We start from the raw sequence: 24,854 nt of genomic DNA on the forward strand, positions 1-24,854 counted from the left end.
ACTTTTCTGATTAGAAAAATTTGTTGATGATCTTTCTGGTTATTAGATTTTTTTCATCAGGGTGAGAATTGATGCTCTAGCTGGATAGGATTGTACAGAGTAGGAAACTTATTTACAGCAGTTCTGTGGCAGCCTTGCAGTAGCCTTGACCTCAAATGGAATAAAATGCCAGAGCAGGATTAGCCACTACATCATAGCAAGTTAGGTTGTGCCTTTCTGAAGAAGCATTGGTGCCTTGTCTCAGGCTTCAAAATTAGAAAATTATCACATATTAATTCATGATAGGTTTGTCAGTCCTGGTTTTACTCCTTGACTCTTCTACAGCTTCCGGGTTCTCAAGGAATGCTTCTACGATCCAAGTCGCTCTAAAGTCAGGTCTTTTATGTAATGCAAGTCAAAAAGAGAACAGACAGCTGACCCCTGGAGAGCTATTACAGTCCTTGAGTGGAAAGTGGGACCCCTTCAGGCTTCTTACCCAGGAGTATGGTCAGAAGTTTACTTCCTCCAGATGTTTTCTTTCAGGTCCAGGAACGTTCTAGATAGTTACTCATGTGGTGCCATGTTTATCATCCAAAGTCCTGGTCAGTGACTAGAGACATCCTAACCCCTATCCATGTGAAATTCTAACAATAAACAATATTCCTTTTTAGCACTTCTTTTTTCAATTCATTGTGACTATTCTCTGAGGACTATCCACCCCTTCTTAATGGATAGAACACAAGCTGTCAGTCTGGCACCTTACTCCTTGGAAGATCGCAAACTCATCTGCAGAGTGCCTCAAGTATGATTACACAGCCCCACCCTCTTCAGTTCATAGATGATCCCCCTGGCCAATGTTATCTGCGCACACAACATCAACATCCTCTCCTATGCAGATACACTCAACTCATACTCTCCCTCTCGGACAAGACCCCGACACACAAAACAAGTTCACTGCGTGCATGACTGGCTTTTCCTAACTGGATCAAATAAAATTGTCTCAAGCTCAACATGGACAAGAAAGAAGTAGTAATCTTCAGCAAGAACAACTCACCCTGGGGCTCCTACTGGTGGCCAGCCGAACTCAGAGCCATACCCCACCCAGAACCAACGCCAGGAATCTCAGAATAATCAATAGCAAACTGGACATGACTGCGCAAGTCAATGCTGTCACTACATCCTACTTCCACATTCTGAAGATTCTGAGGAAGATCTTCAAATGGCTCTCAAGCAACACAAGTAAAACGGTCACTCACCTCCAGTCACCAGCAAGTTGGATTTTGAGAACATCCTCTACGCTGGGATCACTAAGCAACTCACTAGAAGACTACAGACAATCCAGAACTCAGCAGGCAGACTCCTCCTCAAACTCCAACACAGAACTCACATTACACCCCACCTCAGAAAACTAAACTAGTTTCCGATACATAAACACGCTCAACTAAAACTCCTCACATACACTTTCAAGGCACTTCACAACTCAGGCCTCACCTACCTGAACAACTGCATCTCCTTCCACCAACCATCCAGACAACTCTGCACTGTAGGACTCCTACTTGCATCCATTTCATGCATACACAAACCACATCAGAAGGACAAGCGTTCTCTTACATCACTCCAAAAGCATAGAACAACCTCCCTTTCCACATCAGAGCCTCTTCCTCTCTTCTTGAATTTTGCAAGATGCTGAAGACCTGGCTTTTCTATTAACCAACCTATCATAGGTAAGGCTAGGCACAAGGGCCTACTCAGCGTCAGGATACCCTGTCGGGTGACAGTGTGCTTAAAGAAATACAGATAACAATAAAGTTAATGTTGAACTCCAATATCCCACATATTCATCAGGACATCCATAAGCTTGCTCTAATTTAGAAAAGAGTTGAAGACTTATCTATTTATTTTTTTAAAGAACACCACATCATGATGCAATACCAGTGTAACAGTGCCCAAACCACCTACCTCATAGCATACATGGACCATGCATTTTCTTCTGACCCTTATGTGCTCCACTGCTGTCAGCTAGGTTTATGCTATTTAAATTGAGCATACAAACATATGTACATCTAATATGGGAGACGTTAGGTTCCCCTCTCTGGAGCTGCGAGTCCTCTACCATATCAAGCTATATTAAAATGAGAAGATACCCCCTCTGACCGATACAGGAACAGGTAGCCCCCTCCCCCCCACCATGAATAAAGACAAAAGCCTTAGAACCTATCTGTATGAAAGGCTTCTATTGCTTTGGTCTCCTTTGTGGCATCTTCAGGCAAAAGGAAAGCTGTGGCTCCAGCTCTTTATGAAGTTGTGCCCCTATTCCCTCCTACACGGCTAATCACAGCTAAGTGTTCTAGTGCTTATCCCACAACAATCTTGTTAACTTTATAACTTGGTGTTTTGTTTCCTAAGAGCACACCACTTAACACAATTGGGATGCTAAGTAGAGTCAATGAAGTGAAAGGAAAATCAGAACAACAGATTTAAGTTTGATTTTCTTTCAGGTGCCACAAAGTATGATTTTTAAAAGTTAATTTTTAACTAAATATATGAAGGATCTACTTTCACTGCTGAACTAGACTTTTAATAATTTAGAACTTTTAAGCAAGTTTCTATCATTTTCTATGCAAGATTATACAACTAAACAATCTGACCCTCAAATAGGAAAATACAACCTGACCCACAGAGCGACAAACAGTATTTTGTGACTAATCTCTGTAGGGGCATTTTTTTTTTTATATTTAACACATCCCACTTTTATATATACTATACTAGAGTAAATGGAACCGCATGACTCCTAGACATTTTGTCTTAAAGTGTGTACACCACCCCTCAACTAAGAACCTTTTTAAGTTTGAGGAAGTTTAAACACCTCCAAACACATGGGCAGCACTTTTGCACCAAGCATAGCCAGCCTGTATGCCCATCATTTTGAGCAGAAACATATATTTACCATATATAATCTGTTCTTAAAAAAATCTACCATTATGGAAATTTTACAACGATGAAGTACTGATCATCTGGCAGGAAGTTGTGAATCTGCAACATCACATAGATAAACACATGTAATGTAATGTGTTCCTAAAATTAAACAATGCCGTCAAGTAATGAGGAAATGCTTTCCTCAATGTCAAGATATTCCCAGAAAATAGGGGACCAGGAAAAGACACTTACTACAAACCAAATGATAGTAACAACCAACTGAGGTTTGACAGTTTCCATCCACATTTACTCCAAGAAAATCTACGATACGGTCAACTTCTCTAATTACGTTGCAACTGTAGTAATACTGTGGACTTGAATAACCAACCTGAGGCACTGTGTACAAAATGACAGCAATGACACTATCGAGACCGGATCCTTAAAAAACACAAAGAAGAGGGCACATTACCAAACAGTACTTAAAACTTTGAAAACCAAAAAAAAACAGGAAATGAATGCCCGATTTGCAACACTGCCTACAATGTCATCTGAAGTCAAGTAAAAAAAAAAGTTCATAACTAAGAACTGGTACACTTTAGTTGGAAACAAAAGTGTGTTTTTTCATAAGAGAGGCCAAAACATTAGGGACCTTTTGGTACAGACTAGACCAAAACAGACATCACTACAACGTATAACTAACACACTGTTGCAGGTCATCACTCATGCGGTGGTATGTGCAGCGGCTGCTCTTTTACCAAGAATGTTAAGCATTGGCAAAGGCAATAGGTTTCACCTATGCCTATTGCCTTTGTCAATATTTTTAGACATTGGCCCAGCAGTGATTGCCCTGCTGTGTAACATTGCTGAAATTGAAGAAAAATAACCTTGCTAGGACGTGCCATATTAAGGCACTATTACGTTCTTTACTTTGAGGGCCCCATCATGAGTTTGACGGTGCGGCGGTCCCACCACAGCACCACCAAACCCGTGTGGAGGCCGCCCTGCCCTATTACGACTTTTTAAGTCATTGGTGGGCTTTTCCTTTAACGTTCCGATGGCAGTGCCTATAAAATTGGCACCGCAATGGGAATGTCAAAGGAAATTCTAGCACAGCATGGACTGAAATAGCCATCCAGTGCTGGAACTTCTGTGCATGCACATGGGGGGGGGGGGGGGGACACACATGCTGTGCCCCTCCGTGTGCATCGCCAAGGCGTGAGGCTCCTTTTTTCCACACCCCCACTGTTATTATGGAGGAAAGACTTCCATGAAAACAGTGGCAGTGATGAAAGTCGTAATATGCTTGGCAGGACCGTTGCAGTCCCGCCAAGCATATAGGTGCCTCTGGGCTGTCGCACAACCGCCAGGTAACGGTGGATCCCTGGTCGAGTCGGCGGTCTCAAGGCGCCACGACCACTAGGGTTGTGATTGGGCAGTCTCAAGAACGCCACCGCAGCACCACCACAAATCTGGCGGTCCTGAAACTGCCAGACTTGTAATAGGCCCCCAAGTTTCTAAGTGACTTGCCCAGGATCACATCATGTTGAGCTGATGCAGAGAATCGAACCGAAAAGCAAGACAGTGTGTTCTTGTGTCATATTTTGTCTCCTTTGATACACAGAGGAAGTTTCTAACAAGGAAATGTCCACTGTATACAACAGAATGAATGAAGGCGGATTTACTCATGCATGCAGCCAGACTCTCAGAACATTACATCATCTCTCTCTGTGGGGAAGCTATTGTAGTTCAATGGGTGCTGTGAGAGTACAGCTTTACAAATCCCCCAAATACACAAATACATAAAATAATGTAATAAATAAATACTTAAATCACATCCCCAGTTTATCCCCCAACCACTCAGAGAAAGTGGTTGATAAGTGCTCATTCTAGTGGTTGAAAAGTTCTGGTTGTAACAGGTGCAAAGTTTGGGAAGTACACTAATGATCGGACGCTATGAAGGGTAGTCAAGGAGCTGTATGGACACAGGTGTGGGTGGAAGCTGTGCAAGGCAAGCAAGATGATGAAGAGGGGTAGCGGGCATGAAGTACATTAGAAATTTCATTTCTTTTTTAAATTGAGAGAGGGGGAGGGTGCTAGGCAACAATGTGGTAGGAGTGCATGATGGAGAGACAGCCTGCAGATACACTCGTATGGAGTGCTAGATAGCACATTTTTTAAAGAGTGCCTTCTAAAGTGGGTACCCAATGGAAGGACACTGGCCACTAGCCAGTGACTGAGCAATGCTCCACAGCATGGACAGGCAAAGCAGGAAGACGTTCAAAGTGAAAGCAGATGGCGTGCTGACCAATAAGAAGCAATAATTAGAGCAAAGTTGATTTCAGCAAATGGTAAGTAAAGGTAAGTAATGGGCAGGTTCTAAGCCCCATTTAAGATGTTTTTGTCCTAATACAAGAGATTGCGCAAGCACAGCGCAAACGCTGTGCAGGTGAAACCTAAAAAACTAGGCATGGTGTTAAACCATGACTGGGTTTTAAAGAAGCACAATTGAAACTCATTCCATGTAATATGAAAGATAAAATGCCCCTGCAATTTGTGAAACATAGGGATGATATGCCCGTTATGCCATAAAATCAAGACACAAATCTACAAACACTGAAGAAATATAAGGTGTAAAACCAATTCTGGATTTATGACTGCGCTAAGAAAGGACATGCATTGAAAGACAAAGCTGGGTGGTCACAGACTGTGAATACCCTCCTAGGATGTCCAGAATACTACTTGAAAAGGAACGGAGATTGATCGACAAAATTATGTAGGCCTTAATGATGACATTCCAAGGACATACCTCAATAAAACATTGGATACATTTTTGTGGCAGCATGGCTAACTGAATAACTCATGGTAAATAAGAGAAGAAAAACACAATTAACTTTTTAAATGCCGGTGAGGGGACTATTATCTTTCATTTGCAGCCACATTTTAGTGCATCCCAAGAAAGAAGCTTCATGATGACCCTGTCTGCCTCGCACATCAAATATTACCTACATGGTGCCACACACATTAAGCTGTGACTCTACAGAAAGGTATCAAAATGTTATAGTGGGATCAAAAAAGACTGCAAATGACACTACTTATGGATATCAACCTATTAAAAACGATTGATCTTTACATAAGATTATTGACACTCTCGATAATATTCTGTAGAATATATCTAACCACAAGACATGAAAGATAATGACCAAAATGAGAGTCACAGAAATTGACACATCACAATATTGTCAACCGCACCTTTGGGCAAAGGTCCCGTTTTATTCACTTCAAACGTATCCTATTTGAAGGTTTATTGTTTCACGAAGAAGGATTTAGCAGCACTGAGGTCGATGATGCCTCCTGCCAAATGTGTTGTGTTTTTTTACAATGTTGTTATGGATACGCTGACTTTACCCCTCCCCTCTTCAAATAATAGAGCAGAATATGAGAAGTAGAACTGAACATATAACCACAGTGAAAATTCCACAATATTATTCAGTATCCTTAGAGGTAAAAAAGCTCCAGCTCCCGCAGCATCACACTGCACACTCCCACTTCGTATACACAATAACTTGGATTAATTAAAGAACACGTACACGACATGACAACCTCATTGGCCACATGCTGTAAAGACCTATTGGTTGGGCAAGTGCCATGTGTAGAGAACATGACGCAATTGCATAGCATGCCCGTTACAGAGAATGACTGAGGTCTTCAAATAGAAAACTATCACTAGCTCTTGCCAATATGCAAATATGAGCAATGGGATAGGTGGAATTGCTAGCTGCTTCCTCTGATGAAGTAAGTACATTTCTGATCTCAGCTAGGAAAGAGAACAGTCTTTCTTCTCCTCTCCATCCCCTTCTCTCTATCAGAAATTACATGTAGTATACTATTAGTGGCCATCTTCTCTGATGAAACATAGGGTGAGACTACAAGGAAAGCTCTTTTTTTTTGTTTCCTATGGGGCAATAAGAAGCCTTATAAGGAGTAAGCTGTCCAATAATTGAGCCCTGTAGCCGTGTATGTATTTATGTTGGATTTTACGGTATTGTGTCACAATCACTTCACAGCACCATGAATGGTTTGTCGTGATATCACCTAGAGTGGTTTGGAACAGACTTTTTCACTTGCATATGTGTCTTGAAGTTGCTTAATTATTGTGTTAAAAAGCATTCCAAAGGTGTCATTTCTTTATCCATGCATCCACAGAGAACAACTTGGTTTACTCCATTTGGAGTGTTCATATGCATGACTGTATGCATCACTGAATGTTTATTCATTTCACATAAGACCTACAGATGAGTTCATAAAATAAATTAATTACTAGGGATCTTTGGTCCTGCTGAAGGTTGTGTGAACATCTGGGCAAATACAAAGGCCGTAACATTTAGAAATCGAGAAGCTGGGTTAATAATCATCCCACCCCCCATTGCTGTGTCATCCTGTACGCCTATAGGTTTTTATACTAACCAGGGGAGGACACTGATACAAACATCAAATGGCATATGCCACTAGGTAATTTTAAAGCAAAAACTCAGAAAAGATTCCTTAGACATAGATTATCAAGTGCTCACTTACACAGGCCTAGCCCATCCAGATGCACCACCATTCTGGATGACGGACACCATACGAAAGCATGCTGCAGAAATACAGTGGATGAGAATCTCTATAAAACCTCCTCAAGACTGTCAGCAGGGATTCTATTTATTTATTTATAAGGTTTATATAGCGCTAGCTAGACCCGGGGGTATCGGAGCGCTTTACATACGCAAGGGAACACAAGTTGCATTACATAGTAGGACATTGGGATACATAAAGATATAAACTAAAACATAATAATTAGGCATACGTTACATAGCAGGACACAAGGGTGCAAGACGATAGATAGAGCAACACATTATGATTGGGCATACAGTGAAGGGTAGGGAGTCCCGTAACCGTCTATCATTGATGGACAAGTGAGCTGGGAGTCAGCTAGGTTACTGAAGTCTAGGTTCGCTGACATTGGCCGGTGAAGTATTTCTTAAATAGAAAGAGTTTCAGGTCCCTTTTGAAGCAGGAGAAGGAGAAGTTGAATCTAAGGTCAGTCGGGAGTGAGTTTCATATCCTGGGGACGTTACCAGAAAAGGATCGGGACTGAGTAGTTTTACTTTTCAATTTCGGAGGGATGAGAAGAAGTGAGTTGGAGCTTCTCAGGGATCGGGATCTTTCAGCTTTAACCAGTTTGCTGTTTAGGTAGTTGGGGGAATGTGAGTGAAGGGTTCTGTGAGTGATGCAGGCCAATTTGTAGATACATCTACCCTCAATGGGCAGCCAGTTGAGGGAGTGGAGGGTTGGTGTGATGTGTTCAAACTTTTTTACTCCAGTTATGAGATGAGCTGCCATGTTAAGGACAGACCTCTGTGGGGCTAGGTGACCTTTTGGCGTCCCTGTTAGGATGGCGTTCTCGTAGTCGAGTTTGGAGAGGACTAGGGATTGGACAACAGTCTTGAAATCCTCTTGGGGAATGAAAGGTTTAAATTTCTTCAGGTGTTTTAGTGAGTAAAGCACACTTTTTTAGAGTTTTTGATGTGGTCCTTCATCGATAAGTTCTTGTCCAGGGTAATGCCTAGTGACTTGAACATGATCAGGATCCTAATAAATCTTATCACTTTTTGTTTCCTAAGTAGGCCAGATCTCTGTTGATAGGAGTTGACTTTCCATACAGAAGATGATATGGCTTACTCATCCATGCTGTTTTCCTCATTATACAGGGCATGTATTAGGATAATGTTACTTACCCAGTAAGTGTCTGTTCTTGGCATGTAGGCTGTAGATTCACATCCTTTGCATGCTCCTGTCATCTAGTGTTGGGTCTGGATGTTTGCAAGTTGTTTTTTTTTCCAAGAAGTCTTTCCAAGTCATGAGGTAAGGTGACTCCTCCTTTCAGTGATAGTGCGCATGGTCATCGACTCCATTGTTGGATTGTTTTCCGGCAAGAGGGTGAGAAGGGAGTAAGTAAGTATAGTATACAGATGTACATGCGTATGAATGTATAATTAAGAACTGCAACAACCACAGGTACCCGGGGAGGCGGGTGGGCGTATGTGAATCTACATCTCAACATGCCCAGAACAGGTGCTTACTGGGTAAGTAACATTATCCGTTTGAGGCATGTGTGCTGTAGATACAAATGCTTTACGTAGACTACAAAGCAGTATACCCCCAAAGCGGCGGCTAACCTGTAGATGTATCAGTTGTTTGAAATAGTGTTTTCAGTACTGCTTGGCCTAAATTAGTTTACTGACGTGCTAACACATCTACACAATAGTGTTTGGTAAATGTGTGTGGTTTAGACCATGTAGCTGCCTTACATATGTCAGCTAGATGAATGTTACCTAAAAAGGCCACAGAAGCCCTATTTTGCGAGTGGAATGCGCTTTAGAGGGTATGGATAAAAGTCCTTATAGGTTTAGCATAGCATGTTTGAATGCATTTAACAATCCATCTTGCAATACAAGATTTATAAATAGGATTGTCTTTGTGAGGTGGAGAAATGCAAGTTGTTCTGCGAAAGTCTTTTGTCCTATCTATGTAGTACAATAAGGCTCTTTTTACAGCAAGTGTATGAAGAGCGTGTTCTGCTACAGAACCAGGTTGAGAGAAAAACACAGGTAACTCAATCGATTGGTTTATATGAAAAGCAGAGACTACTTTGGGGAGGAATTTAGGGTTGGTGCAGAGAACTACCCTGTCTTTGTGTAGCTGAAAGAAGGGTGTTTGTAATGTTAATGCCTGTAGCTCACCAACTCTCCATAATGAGGTGATTGCGATGAGGAAAGCAACTTTTCATGAGAAACTGCAACAGGCATTTGTGAAATGGTTCAAAAGGTGGACCCATGTGCCTTGTACGAACAGTGTTGAGATTCCATACTGGGGCAGGAGGAATCCTTGGTGGTATTACTCTTTTTAAGCCTCCCATGAAGGCTTTGATCACTGGAACTCTGAATAGTGATAAATGTTGCCTGTTCGGCAAATACGCAGCAACTGCTGCGAGGTGCAAACGAATAGATGTATAAGCTAGTCGAGTTTGCTGTAAGTGTAACAGGTAGCAAATAATGTTTTGTATATTAGCATCTAGTGAGCTTATTCTGTTATTGCAGCAGACAACACATCTTTTCCACTATGTTGTGTAGCAAGCTCTGGTGGTAGGCTTGCTTGCTTCTTTTGGAATAGTCATAGAGTCTGGTAGTAGATTTATATAACCAAACTCTATGATTTCAGAAGCCAGATTGCTAAATTCAGTTCTTTGGGATTTGGATGTTTGATTTCTCCATGGTTCTGTGTGAGGAGGCTTGAGGTGAGGTGCAGCTTTTTAAGAGGAACAACGGACTGTCCATGGGCCCATGTGGGAGCTACTAGAATTAGTGTGAGGGATGTTTGTCTGAGCTTCCGAATCGAATACAGAATGAGAGGGAGAAGTGGAAACGCATAGGTAAATATCCCTGACCAGTTCATCCATAGGGCATTGCCCTTTGAGAGCAGGTGTGGAAACCTGGAGCTGAAGTTTGGGCATTTAGCGTTTTTGGATGTGGCGGACAAATCTATTTGTGGGAATCCCCATTGTAGAAAGTATGGAAGGAGAACTTGGGGATGAATTTCCCACTCGTGAATTTGGTGTCTCTGAGGAGGTCGGTAATCTGATTGTTTACCCCTGGAAGGTGTTCTGCCAGATGATAAATCCTGTAATGGATTGCCCAATTCCAAATGCCTTGAGAGAGGCGTGACAGTTAGAGAGAGTGTGCCCCCCCCCCCCCGTTTTTGTACACAGTACATAGCTGTCATGTTGTCTGTCTGCACTTGGACAACTTTGTCTATCAGATGAGTTTGAAAAGCTTTGAGTGCTAGACAGATTGCTAGAAGCTCTAGATAGTTGATGTGGAGGCTTTTGTGTTTGTTGCTCTACAGACCTTGTATTGTGTAATCTTGGAGATGGGCACGCCATCCTGTCAGAGATGCGTTTTCTGAGCACACGAACTGTGGAATAGGGTCAATGAAAGGTCGTCCTTTTGATGAATTTTGTGGGTTCCGCCACTGCAGAGAGCACAGCGTCTACCAACACTAGATCGGTTAATTGATCCTGTGACTGATTCCACTGGTGCGCCAAGCACTCTTTTAGGGGACACATGTGAAGTCTTGCATGGGGTACAATTGCGATCAAGATGCCATCATTCCCAGCAGTTGCATGAACTCTCTGGCTGGTAAGGCTTAGTTGGATTTAAATTGTAGTATTATAGACTGAATGTTATGAATTCTGGCTACATTGGGAGAGGCTAGAGCTTTGACTGTGTTTAGAGTGGCTCCTAGGTAAGATTGCATCTGTAAAAGATGCAGGTGAGATTTTTGTGCATTGGCTGTAAAGCCCAATAGATGAAGTTGATCTACTGTCATTTGAGTATGTCGCAGAAAGTTTTGGTAAGTGCTTGCTTTGATGAGCCAGTCGTCTAGGTAAGGGAAGATGTGAACATGTTGCCTCCTGAGATGAGCCGTGACTACTGCCAGACATTTGGTAACTACCCTGGGTGCTGTAGTCACTACAAAGAGAAGTACTTTGAACTGATAATGCTTGCCTGCTATCACAAAACTGAGGTATTTGCAAAGAGCTGGGTGAATTGGAACATGAAAATATACGTTTTTTATGTCTAGAGTAGACAGAAAATCTGCCTTTTGTAAAAGTGGAAGTAGGTGTTAAAGGGTTACCATTGGAAAGTGTTCTGACAGTAAAGAATGGTTTAACTCTCCGAGATCCAGAATAGGTCTTAGGGAACCGTCCTTTTTGGGAATCAGAAAATACAGAGAGTAAACCCCTGAACCTTGGTGTTGTACTGGAACAGGTTCTATAGCTCCTTTTAGTAAGAGAGATTGCACTTCTTGTTCGAGCAATTGCACATGTTGTGGAGACAATTTGTGAGAGGGAGGTGGAATGTTTGGAGGATTGTTGGTTATCTCCAGGCAATAACCATGCTGGATAATTCCAATCAACCATTTGTCGGTTGTTCTAGATTGCCAAATGGGGAGAAATTGTTGAAGCCTTCCCCCGACAAGTGTGATATGACAGGGGGGAAGCGTGGGTAAGTCGCTGCTTAATAGGGGAAGGGGATTTAAGTGGTGTGTTACCCTTACCCCCTACCTTTGGAGTTGTTCTGTCTATAACCTCCTCGAAACAAGCCTCTTGAGGGAGAGGACTGATTATTACCCTTGTAGGTGGAGGTGTTTGGTCTGAGGGTGTAGTTTTGGACCCCAATCGGTAAAAGGAACGACGAAAGGATCCTCTGTTTGAAGGGGACTGAAGTTCTCCAAAGGATTTAGCCACTTCAGTCTCCTTTTTCATTTTTTCCTAGTGCCTGATCGACCTCAGGGCCAAAAAGATGTTTCTTATCAAATGGCGTGTTAAGAATGAATTGTTGGACCTTGGGCTTAAACCCGGAGATCCTTAACCACACGTCTCCTAATTAAAAAGCTAGTGTTGACCTCTCTAGCGGAAGTATCATCTAGAGCACACTTTATGGAAGAATTGGAAATTAATATTCCCTCATTAACAAAATCTTGTGCTCTTGTTTTATGCTCATCTGGGAGATGTGCCCTGTCATACCAGGCTAAAAGTGCGCGCGTATTTGCAATGCGCCAGTGATTGGCAGCCTGAGCAGCTACGTGCTTGCCAGAAGCGTCTATTAACTTGGACTCTTTATCTGGTGGAGGAGCGTCCCCTGATGTTTGGGAATTAGCTTGCTTACAAGTTTTGGACACTGCTAGTGAATCTAATGGTAGCTGGCCTTTGATAAATACTGGATCTGGCAGGGAGGCTTTATACTTTTTGTCAACTCTAGGAGTCATGTCTCATCATGCCTTTAAGCATAGGAAGTGTTTGTGATGACCTGTGTGTGGATCCTAAGGTTTCAAACAAAAAATACTGTTCTAATGATTCTTTGTGCAATGCCACCCCATGATATTGAGCAGCCCTGGCAATGAGTTCCTGACAGGATGCATTGTCATCTGTAGGAGATGGCTTGGCAGGGTAAAGATCTGGGTCATTATCTGCTGAATGATCAATTCTGTAATCTGTCCATGGATCCACTGGTAAAAAATGTATCCCCATCATCAATATCCACGTCATCATGGTGAGATTGTGGAGAATCCGGAGGTGTGATTTGCAAAGGATTTGAGGGTGAAGAGGGTGGTGGAGAAGGAGATGGTGGTGGTAAATGAAAAGGACTGGTAGCAACAGACTATTTTTAAAGGAATCTCATAATGAATGTCTTCATCAGGAAGCTTGTTCTAGGGTTAATATACAGTCTCTTTTGTTTGGGATCTTTTCTCTGTGGAACAATGTTTAGATCTAGATACGAAGGGGCATCCTTTGCTTTTGGCGCAGGTGTTTTTGGAGCCGGCATGGGCTGGCCTTTCGATACAGGAGATTTTGGCTCTGAAGGCCGATTTGTGTTTGGAGCTGGAAGGCTTTGGTTCAGAGGAGGATTTTTGCCAACTTGGTACCGAGCGGGAAGGATTGACTGAGTGTTTCGGAGCGGAGCCTGGCGTCGGAAACGTCGTCTCGGAGCCGACATTGGCCAAAAGGCTGAGGTGGTGACGAAGCCTTATGTTTTTTGTGGGTGAGTTGGTGGGGTAGGGGGTCTTCTGTACTGACATCACCTTGTCCCTGCAGCAGTTCTTCGGTGTTGAGGTCTATCTCGAGCTCCGAGTCGGAGTCTTGCACGGAGAAGGCTTCTTCCTCCTCTGCCGCTGTCGCATCTTCTTAACCGGATTCTTCACCGAAGATGTCCGGCATGTCCTCGATGCTTTGAGGCTGCATCTCCTGACATCGAGCCCGACGATCGCGAAGAGTTTATCGATCAAACAATCTGCAAGTGTGGGGGGCGTGGCTAGCAGCCTGCGATGGCGGTCGGAACCCGGTAGAGCTCCGGACCCTCGGGGGGCTTAATTCCTCCTGTACCGTCGACCCCGGTCCCTACCTAGTCGGGGACACCGCCATCAAGAAACCAGAGTCCCAGGCATCAAGGAGTGCCTAAGAAACTCCCCGAGGCTGCATTGTGTCGGAGCCCTAGATCGAGGCCTACTCGAGGCTGGGCCGGGGCGGAAGCCGGGACCTGGCGTGAGGCGCGGGCCTGCACGCGGCGTGGACGGCCCCGAGGGATGCAGTGCATGGCCTGCTCCGGGCTCGGAGATGGAGAGACCCCCTGGTTCCCTCGCGACAGCGCCTTACCTGCCCTACCCGCACTGACGAGGGGCGGACACGCTAGGAGGTGATTCCCGCGAGCTGGCTGGTGGCAGCCGCGTGGCCTGATGGCGGTACCGCCCAGGGGGCACCCGATGAGTGAGGGACGACGGAGAGCCAGGAAGACCCATCGCGGGACGTGCGGTGAGTGATGATGCCGCATTGTCTCACACGGACCGGCACACATTGCCCCGGACTCTGGCTGGCGACTGAGGCACACAGCTGGGAATATCCTTTACAGTCAGAGGGTCGACCGGGCTGGGACAATTTAGATGTAAGCCGAGGGCCCCCGGGGCTATCAGAATGGTCTTCTGTGGATTTTACCTGGTGTATGCAGCAGGCCTCCCCCCTTAGACTTTGCTGGGATAACCATCACGGAGCGGCGACGGCGTGGGGAGTGTCCCATCAGAGTGGAGACTGCGCCACCACCTTGAGACAGTTCACTGGCAAATTGATCAGCAGGAATAAGGTCCCGCTGCGTTGTGCTGTGCAGCATTGTACATAGGATGGACGGGATAAGACCAGCTGAACCTGACCTGGGGTATCACCGGTCTGCCTTCGCGGCGCATACAGCCATCGATACTGGGCCCAATGACCCGCACTGGCCTCCTTACCTCGACACCATACAACCCAAGCCAGATAGCAGCTCATCCGGTTGGGTACTGTACAGGAAGAGATATCCTACTGACTTTACCGTGAAAGGTGAACCCCCACTCCGGGTACTGGACCTCCCTTTCAGCCGGCAGGGTTCCAACAACAATACATGTTCACCATCTATTGAGGTCACGACGGGACGTGCTCCTACCGCTACACGGGGCGTTGTCGGCTCCCCTCTTGCTCGCCTGCTGGGACGTGCCTGCACTGCACCTAGCGGAGAGTCCATGCCATGGGCAGAGTCCAGGTGAAGACGCTGGGGGGCCAACGAGGAACTAGTCAACCCTCCAACATGACTGAACACTCTAGCCATCTTTACCCGCCCGGGGCTACGTCTTCTGAGCCCGCTGATGGACCACCCGATAAACTGGACCTTATCCTTAAGGAGATCCGAGACTCTAGAGCGACGCTAGAGTTGCAGATGGGTACACTTACTACGGGTCTGATGCTGCTCAGAGCGGACCATGGTAAGCTGGCAGATACGGTCAAGGACCACGGAGAATCCCTCTCAGACCTGGATCCTCGAGTTACAGCAAATTCGTCCACCTTACAACAGATGACAAGCCTTTTAGATCGGGAGGGCAGGAACAGGCGTAACAATATACGCGTTATTGGCCTGCCGGAACGCAGTGAAAGGGTCAAGGCGGCAGAATTTATGGAAACATGGTTCAGAGACCACGTGGCGCCCGAGGGACTCTCCCCATACTTTTGCGTCGAACGGGCTCACAGAATTCCAACCGAACCGCCCAGACCTGGCGCACCACCCTGCCCTCTAATAGTAAAAATCCTAAACTATAGAGACCGCGACGTCCTACTACAGAAGGCGACAGACAAAGCCCTAATACAATTTGAAAACCACCGTATATCATACCCAGACTATACCATCTGAGTGCAGAGGCAGAGGTCGTCCTATCAGGCGGTGATGAAAAAACTACAGAAAGCACAACTCAAATATGCACTTCTGTATCCAGCCCGGCTGAAAGTCATTTATGACAAAAAGACTAATTTCTTTGAGAGCCCAGCGGATGCCGAAGAATTCGGACTCTGAACACAGTATAACTCTCTTCCCCACGATGACACCCCGGGCAGCAGACGACATCATTGATAACTGAACACTGATGCCGAATCTCCAAAGCCACTAGAAGTATCCTTTTGTTGATAATACGGATTCTACAATTTAGAGCCTGTTTTCACAACTGTACATATGATCATTATCACTCTGCTATTGCCGGCTTATTAAGATGGGGGGCTTGAATTGTTTGATGCAAGGATACAGATCGATCCTCTGTAAATGTGAACAGAACTATGGTTTTGTGGGGACTTCGGAACTCTCTCTTACAAATGATTGGTTAAGACGGGAATACTGTCCTTGACAAGCTTACTTATGACACCCCCCAGGGCAGGGTTCCGTAGAGCCGCCAGGTTGTGGACCTCACCATGACCATGACTAGGGGCGGCCGCCTCCCTATTAGCGTATGCACCGTTATCTGTTATGTATTGTTTGTGCATTATTGTTGGGCCCAGCGTAGTTTCGGCGCTGAGCAAAGTTCTGTTAATGTTTCGGGGAAAAGGGGACTCCTGGTCGAGCTTGGTCTACTGGCTCCTCGAGTGCTGGAGCTCCACACTATGCAAGGTAACATGCCCAGGACAGCTTCCACTTTAGGGTCTTACAACCTAATCACATGGAACGTACGTGGGCTAGGGATGGTACAGAAACATCATCGTATACATGCATATCTCCTCAGGCTTAAGACACATGTGGCGTTCCTCCAAGAATCCCATCTAACTGAGTCTGAAACACAAAAAATGCACAAAAAATAGAGAGGACAGATTTACTCAACTAAATTACTCGGCTTTTGCCAGAGGTGCGACCATTTGGGTGCACCACGGGGTCCCATTTCTTGAACTGGACCGCCGAGTTGATGACCAAGGGAGATATATCCTGTTGAAAGGTACACTGGATGGTTACCCGGTGGTCCTCAGCAGCGTTTATGCCCCTAACTTTGACCAGGACCGTTTCCTGCATAGAATAGGAACAGCATTGGTGGACTGGGAGGGTATCCCCTGGGTATTGGGGGAGATTGGAATGCTGTACTGGACACTACCTTAGACAGGTCACACCCGCCCCTACATGGTACGAATGCTAGTAAATTTGCCGAACAGTTCACGACATGGGCTGGCGGATGGGCACTCTCGGACACATGGCGATGCCTCCACTCCACCCACAAAGAATACTCCTTTTATTATCCAGTACACAGTCTCCACACCAGAATTGATAGATTCCTCTGCTCTAGATCCATCATTACTCAGGTCTATCAGTCCACATATTTAGCAAAAACTTTCTCCGACCATAATCCACTAGAGTTCACACTCAACTGGGGTAATGTGCCCACCCCAGTTCCCACCTGGAAGTTGCACCCACAGCTGCTAGAAGATGCTCCATTCCGTACAGCTCTTTCCGATACCATAACGAAATATCTAGCCGAAAATTGGAACACAGCCTCCAAATTTAATCGAATGGGATGCCCTGAAGGTGGTGGTGCGGGGAGGAGTCGATAGGGTGGTTAGTGGGAGCCAGGCAGGAGACACACCAACGATTATTGAGCATCGAACAACGAATGGAACACTTGAGGTGAGGCGGTGACAGACCCTGACAAAAAAGAGGCATTGTAGTCTGCCCATATAGACCATGCGGAAACACTAGAGACACTGCGGACAATAGACCACAGAGCATTCCTACAACGGAAACACACGGAGGCGGACAGGTCGGGTGCACTGCTCGCCCGCATAGTTCGGGATAGACCAGATACACCAATCGTAACTAGAATTCGTACACCCACCGGACATATAGTCCATACACAAAGAGAAATAAACACAGCCTTTTATGCCCACCTTGTAGCGCCTTACGCATCACCCGCCCCTGTGGAGGGCCCCTCTATAACAGAGTTTCTACAGGATCTCCCCTTTCTGAAAACCCCCGAAAATGTACGAAAAGACATGGATGGCCCCATAACAAAACAAGAAATTCGAGCTGCAATTAAGGGTCTGAATCGTACCAAAGCACCTGGGGTGGATGGATTACCAGTGGAATTTTACCATACAGACCATGATACCCACACTGGAATCAGTATATAAAGTTGCCTTTGAGACTGGTCACCTTCAACATTCCACCATGCAAGCATTGGTCACATCGATACCCAAACCGGGACTGCTTAGAGCGGTCTAATTATAGAGCCCTCTCCCTGCTAGCTACTGAATATAAAAGTAAGGCCCTCGCTAATCGCATACACTCATACACAGTGAACAATGCGGGTTCCTACCGAACCGTAGCACATCCCTTAATACCAGACGGTTACACTAAGTAATGACAGCTGCTCCGCATGCTTACCAGTCCGCGGGCTGCATAGCATTAGACCTCAGGCAGGCCTTTGATTCCCTCTCTTGGGACTTTATGTTTGCGACTTTGCAACATTTTGGGTTCCCGGACACACATTTCAAATGGGTTCGCTTATTATATACATCCCCCACAGCCAGAGCACGCACAGGCCGTTACAACATCTCAGATCAATATACTATTCATAGGGGTACAAGGCAGGGCTGCCCACTCGCTCCCCTATTGTTTGTACTCGCGCTGGAGCCCCTGGCAATAGCACTTAGAGGTTCGGCGGACCGACTCGGCATCCCCATTGATGGTGTAGACCACTTACTATCCATTTATGCCGATGACATACTCCTGTATTTACGAGATCTGAAAGTGGATAATACCCCTCTTCCCAAAGTATTTGCCAATTTTGAATGCCTTTCGGGTCTGGCTATTAACCCTGGGAAATCTACCACCTACTTCTTCCGGGAAATACTATACCCAAATACCCTGCAGTTTGGCGACTACACACTACCGGTGGCCCCCACCACCTTTAAATATTTAGGCATTCACATATACAGAACACAGAAAGATCAAATTGACAGCAACATTGGGCGAGCGATAACGGCCCTTCGTGCCAGTGTGGTCTTCTGGTCATCTTTACCTTTATCGGTGATGGGCAGAGTCGCCATCTCGAAGATGGTGCTACTACCTCGCCTATTATATTATTTCGTAAATCTGTCCGTGGTTCTCCCACTGTCCATTTTTAACACACTGAATACTATACTGGTGAATCTCATTTGGGGCACAGGCCGCAGACTAATGAGCCTGCGGAAGCTTCAACTGGATACCCGAAGTGGCGGTCTGGGAGACCCCGACTTCAGGGCCTACTACTACGCCAGTCAGCTCCAGTGGCTATTGTACTGGACGGCGGGGAAAAATCTGCAGGAGATCGGATTTACGCCCCATAGATTAGACCGGGACAAGCTGCACTCATTACTATTGCCTAGGGCCAAGATCCCCACAGATAGCCCTCCCTTATTGAAGACAGCCCTACAATGCTGGAGGAAGGCATTACCATACACCTCCCCAGAGACCCCTTACACAACGAACATCCCCCTCCTGGGGATTCCCACACCACAAGACAAACTCACGAAGGGCAGGATGCGGGACTGGGCAGACACTGGGGTAGAAATCATTGGTGCATTCTTCGGCGATGGTACCATGCTGGACCATGACTCCTTCCGGCAGTCTACAGGCGCACCACCACGCTTATACTTACTACACGCTACAGTGTCACACTATATTACGCGCGCCTCGGCCCCACAGCAGTGAACCCCCACAACATAATCTAGTACACCTCTTATACTACATGGGAAATGGGGGACACTTGGTCCGTTGGTTATACACAGGTATCCGGACACATGCAGCAATCATACTCACAGCCCTTAGGGCGCACTGGTCCGAGGACTCCAATATTGAAATTACTGATAAGGTCTGGGAATGTATGATTGAACACCCCAAAAAAGGGTCACGTAACGAGAGACTGAAGTTTATTCAGACGATGGTCCTCCATAGGGCATACCCTACCCCTGGGAGGATTCATCGCATGTTCCCAGACTCCCCCCATCACTGTCCCCGCTGTAAGGGAGATGAGGCGGACTTCCTACATATGCTAGGGTCCTGCCCCTGCCTTAGAGACTACTGGGTGGGAGTCCGCTGCACTCTGAGCGAAGTCACACAAATCCCTGTCCCGGACGAAGCTCTGAATTGCCTCGCAGGCCTCCGCAGACGCACGAAGGTACGGAAGGTACAGTTAAAGTTTTTAGACCTGCCCCTCATCTTAGCAGTGAGAGCCCTCACCATGAGGTGGAAGTCTCCCAGGGGTCCCGTGGTATCCACGTGGCAGGCTGACATGCTTCAGTGGGGGAGGACAGAGAGCGCAGCTCTTCGCAGAGAGGAAGAGAGAGGACTGAGGAAGCAGCCCATCTCGATGGACTGGGAGTCTATGCTGCTCAAACTAGAATCACTTGACTTATTAACTCCACAAGATACCCCAACCCTTTAGCACACAAGGTCACCATGTGACTTCTCATCTATAGGTCCAGAGACCCAGACACATGCTTTCTAACCCAAGGACACTTCAGCCTTTCCCTTCGAGTTTTATACCTTTAGTGTCATATATTGATTAACATGGAAGCCAAAATAAGACTGACCAGGAGTCGGGACTGGGTGGGCTAGGGAGGGAGGGGGACATGGTTGAATAGGGTTTTTCTTGTTAATTGGAATATAACAGCTTTATACTGTCACTTTCTGTACTAGGACTCCAATGTATTAGTACCAACGACGTCACTGGAGATCATACAGACGTTGCATGAAACATGTATGATGTAATTTCCTACAAAAACAAAAGACTGCCTCTGTAGGATAAACATCGCATTGTATAACTGTCAAAGTCATCAATAAAGTGTGTTTAAAAAAAGAAAACGATCTGCAAGCGTTGCAGTTTTCTTCTTTGTGCTCTGGAGACAAGCACAAGTTATACACTTTGTGTGAGTCAGTGCGTGAATATCTCGTGTGGCACTGCAGGCAGAATTTGAATGGTGTCCGTTCCATCAACTGAGAGAAAACACGATGCGGTTAGGCCCGAAGGCTGTCCACAAAGCTTTCTGATCGAAAAGTAGATTCCGAAACGATACACGGAGAGGTGGGAAACATGTACAAAAACAATGCCGTAGACGGTAGAGAGGATTGCGCGTCGAGGGGAACCGAAGAACGGTTTTGAACCAGAGTACCACAATACACGTCCGAATCCGAGCGCGAAAAAAAAAAAACAATCTAATAATGGAGGAAATGACCATGCACACTATCACCTAAAGGAGGAGTCACCTTACCTTGTGACTAAGAAAAACAACTTGCAAACATCCGGATCCAACACTAGATGGCAGGAGTATGCAAAGCAAGTGTATCTACAGCACACATTCCTCTGACATTCCAATTACAACACTGCAAAGCTTATTTACATTGCTCAAAGAAAAACTTTAAAGATTGATCATGGGAGGTTCCTTGTGCACCCCAGGATGTGCTCCTAGGGATCCTGGAGGGTATAGGAGGCTATAGGGCAGACGGGACATTCTTGGGTAGGGCCCTTGTGGTAGCTAAGAGAGACATTGCCACTTAATGGAAGAACTCAACCCCCCTACAATTACCTAATCGAGGAAGGGCTCGGACTTGAGTGCCTCGCAGGAACAGCCAGTATAACTGGCTCGGGGATGCCCAAAGAAACACAAATGAGTGTGGGGCAAGTGGTTGGGTCTGCTGGGTTGCAGGGGAGGTGGGGTCAGAGGGGTCATCGACCTTGTTCCTTCACCTGGCTATATATGTGCATTAATAAGTGGTACGCAGGCGTGTTGCTGGGCATTTCATACGTGGTCTGAGTTAAACATCTGCAATTCATGTACAGGTGCTGTTGTGTTGTTACACTGTCTAATAATACCCAATAAAATTAGAATATTAAAAAAAAGATTGATCAACTTTGTGACTAATTCTAAACTTATTTTGAAATTAATAAATCAAGCAGAGTCAACTCTCTGCAACTCCCCATCTCACCCACTGTCCCATCACTCTGCACAGTGAAAGACTAAGGAGAGCAAAAGGTAGGCAAACAATGTTATTTTACACATGCCTAAAAACTTCATTTGTACACACAGTTTCAATGTGGATAAGCAGTTTAATATATACAAACATAACATTTGGCAGAAACAAGAATGTATGGATTTGAATTTTGGGGAAGAGCACAACAAGGTTCAATGTATACTCCATCTTCAATACAATATTTATATGCAATTCAATCTGGCAAATTCAGTGAACTTGCATTCAAAGATTACCTCCAGCATAATCCCAGACTCTGTGATTTGTCAACTGCATCGCATATGTGTGCTGTGTTTCCTCAAAGTGCTTGTAAGCGTGCCTACTAACATATCTTCCACATCCAATGTGTCCGCAGATTAAACAAATCCAAAGGTTCTGTCAACACAAAAAAAGCAACATATGCAGATGAGAAACATATCTATGTTTTGCAAACATCTATTACTGAAGTATACTTTTACCCAGTTCTGAAATTTCTAGGACAGATTTCAAGTTCTAAAAGTTAATTGTCAATGAGAAAAAGTTGAGGCTGCTATTTGAAGTAATAAGTTCCTTGAAACAGAAACAAATTGTACACAATTCTGATTTGTAGATTCTCTTGAGAAAGCTTGAATATGCTGATCTTTGCTTCACACTATGTTCTATTACAGTCTCTCTCAATTAAATTCAATTCAATATATTTATAAATGATTTGGAGCCCCTAGGAGGTCCACATAAAAATGCATACATATTATTGCAGGTAAAAGAAAAATGGATAACAAGCACAATCCACAAACCATCATAAAATTATCAGGAGCCTGTCTTAGATTAGCTAAATTTCCTGTAAGTAGAAACAAACAATATTGTTAAAGATCCCAGATCATAAAGTACGTAAGATTTTCCACATTACAACTCTTAGGATGTACATCGGACATTAAAAAGCTGACAGTTCATTTAAAAAAAGTCCAAAAGTTCAATTTAGAATTAGCAGCAAGATAAAATATGGGCATATCCAGGCCTGTGCAAAAGGCAATTCAGTAGCAGCCGGCTCATAAGCAAAATACCTCCTGAATCCCACTACATTTAAGTTTTAAAATTAACAACATAACATAGAGGGAAGCAGATGTAAGAAAAAATAGCGGTTAATAGCTGCCTATCAATGTGCAAAATATGAATTAATAAAAACTAGAATGCTGATACTTCGCAAATGGAATGGCTAGCTAAGAGGGTAGCAGCCCGTATAGAAAGTATACAAAAAAAGAAAAATTAAAATATGTACATAAACTCCTAAAGAAATTAAAAAGTTTCTCACACTACTTTGTTTTTTGATGCTAACTTTTTTAACACAATCTTGTAAGACCGGTACAGGTTTAAAATATATCCATGAACTCCTTAAAATAATTAAATACAGTCCCTCTCCAAACAGTCCTTATTTTTGCTGGATAGCCATGGTTTTGGGATGCAGACTGACTTAAGTTGGAGGAATACAATTAAAGATGCACAACATACAGCAGTGAAATTGACATGGCTCGACAGTAGTTCAGAAGCAAAATCAATTTTCGAGCAGATGTAATCACATGTATCCAACTTACTTCTTGGACTCCACACTCGAAACACTTGTTTTCTTCTACGGGCTCAGGGGTTTGACAATATCTGCAAACAGGGCATCTACAATGGAAAAAGTGGTACACAATTTTGAAAAAATTGCAAAAATTAAAACAAGCAATAAAAAAATGAATAGCAGGGAGATAGAGTCATATGAAAAGAGCAGCTTTGATTAGATATAGAGAAAAGAACTCTTACGTTGTATCCTCCCAGCGCTGCAAACATTGGCTGTGAAAACTGTGATTGCATAGAGTTGTAAGAATGCCATTGACTGATTCATCCATTCGCTCCAAGCATACTGTGCACTTTGGAAGTTCGATTAGATCCATTACTGGAAGGCTGGCACCCTTCAAATGAGAATTGAAAAAAATGTAATGTAGACCAGCAGATATTAAACCCAATACCTATCATGGGAAGGTCTGGTCCTAGCACATTTAATCACTCTGATAATTCTCATGTTGTGAGGATATCGATCTTTCCATGTGCACATCTATCTGATGCAGCTTATTTCATAAAGAGCAATTTTCATTTGTTATTATTTCTCTTTATACTATCAAGACACTTCCTCTGTAAGATATATATAATTTATATGTAGTGAAAAAGTTGGTTATGTCTGATTGAGTCAATGCAAAGAATGACTGCGATAGGTGATTAGTGATCTAATAATAGTTTACAGATTAACATCATGGTTTGTATGTTTATCCGAATTGTACTTAATTACAGAACATAGACTAAAAGCACTTGCATGAATTCCAAATTTGCAACACAAATGGACAGATCCAAGTGAAATACAGTCTCTTCCCAAAAGCAGTGTGAGGTTACACTGCTATCAAAATGTTGCCACCACCATTACACTGTCTGTATACAGACAGCAGATAAAATCCAGATTTCTCTTCAAATCGGTAATACAAATGCACAGACTGTAAGAACAAGCATGAGGTCTGCAGTAAAAAAGTTAACATTTACAAAAAGAAATTATGCTGTATTTCTGAACACAATAAGCAGTTAAACACAATTTATAAAAATGACTTATGTATTTGGTTTGACGCACACTGAATAAAAAAAAACATACGTCTTCAGATTTGAAAACTTCAGCTCTCTCTACATACACCAGTTGGCAAACATCTTCCTCAATAGAGTTAAACTGGCGTCCATTGCATGCCATATAGAAACTATCAGCATCAGTCTGAAAGGAAAACAGAAAGTAATATTGCATCAGGCAGGCAAAACAAGAACATAAAATGCGGCACAATGTTCAAATGCATGGGACAGAATATGGGACAATCAGGATTGCAAGCAGTGAATTAAAACAAAGAACACAATGATTCTAGTGTCTCAAACTCAAAATATGGAGAGTCTGCATCCTGCATTGAATGAAATTTGGTTTTATACTGTAAACTTCAGTTTTTTAAATTTGATTTTGATTAAAATTTTATAAAGCGCTAGCAA

At 44.2% G+C, this 24,854-nt stretch overlaps 1 protein-coding gene across 1 annotated transcript in view; it reads right to left on the reverse strand.

The window, feature by feature from the left end:
* Positions 1-24,854, reverse strand: part of BRAP (BRCA1 associated protein) — a 252,112-nt gene that overhangs the window by 110,988 nt on the left and 116,270 nt on the right. Inside the window, exons 5-8 of the mRNA XM_085633526.1 lie at positions 24,478-24,591; positions 23,604-23,752; positions 23,393-23,468; positions 22,061-22,199 (exon numbers count right to left, since the gene is read on the reverse strand). Of these exons, the coding sequence (XP_085489652.1) occupies positions 22,061-22,199; positions 23,393-23,468; positions 23,604-23,752; positions 24,478-24,591 (478 nt within the window). The remainder of the gene's footprint in view (positions 1-22,060; positions 22,200-23,392; positions 23,469-23,603; positions 23,753-24,477; positions 24,592-24,854) is intronic.

This window comes from Triturus cristatus, chromosome 11 (assembly GCF_964204655.1).
Source record: "Triturus cristatus chromosome 11, aTriCri1.1, whole genome shotgun sequence".
Lineage (NCBI taxonomy): Eukaryota > Metazoa > Chordata > Amphibia > Caudata > Salamandridae > Triturus > Triturus cristatus.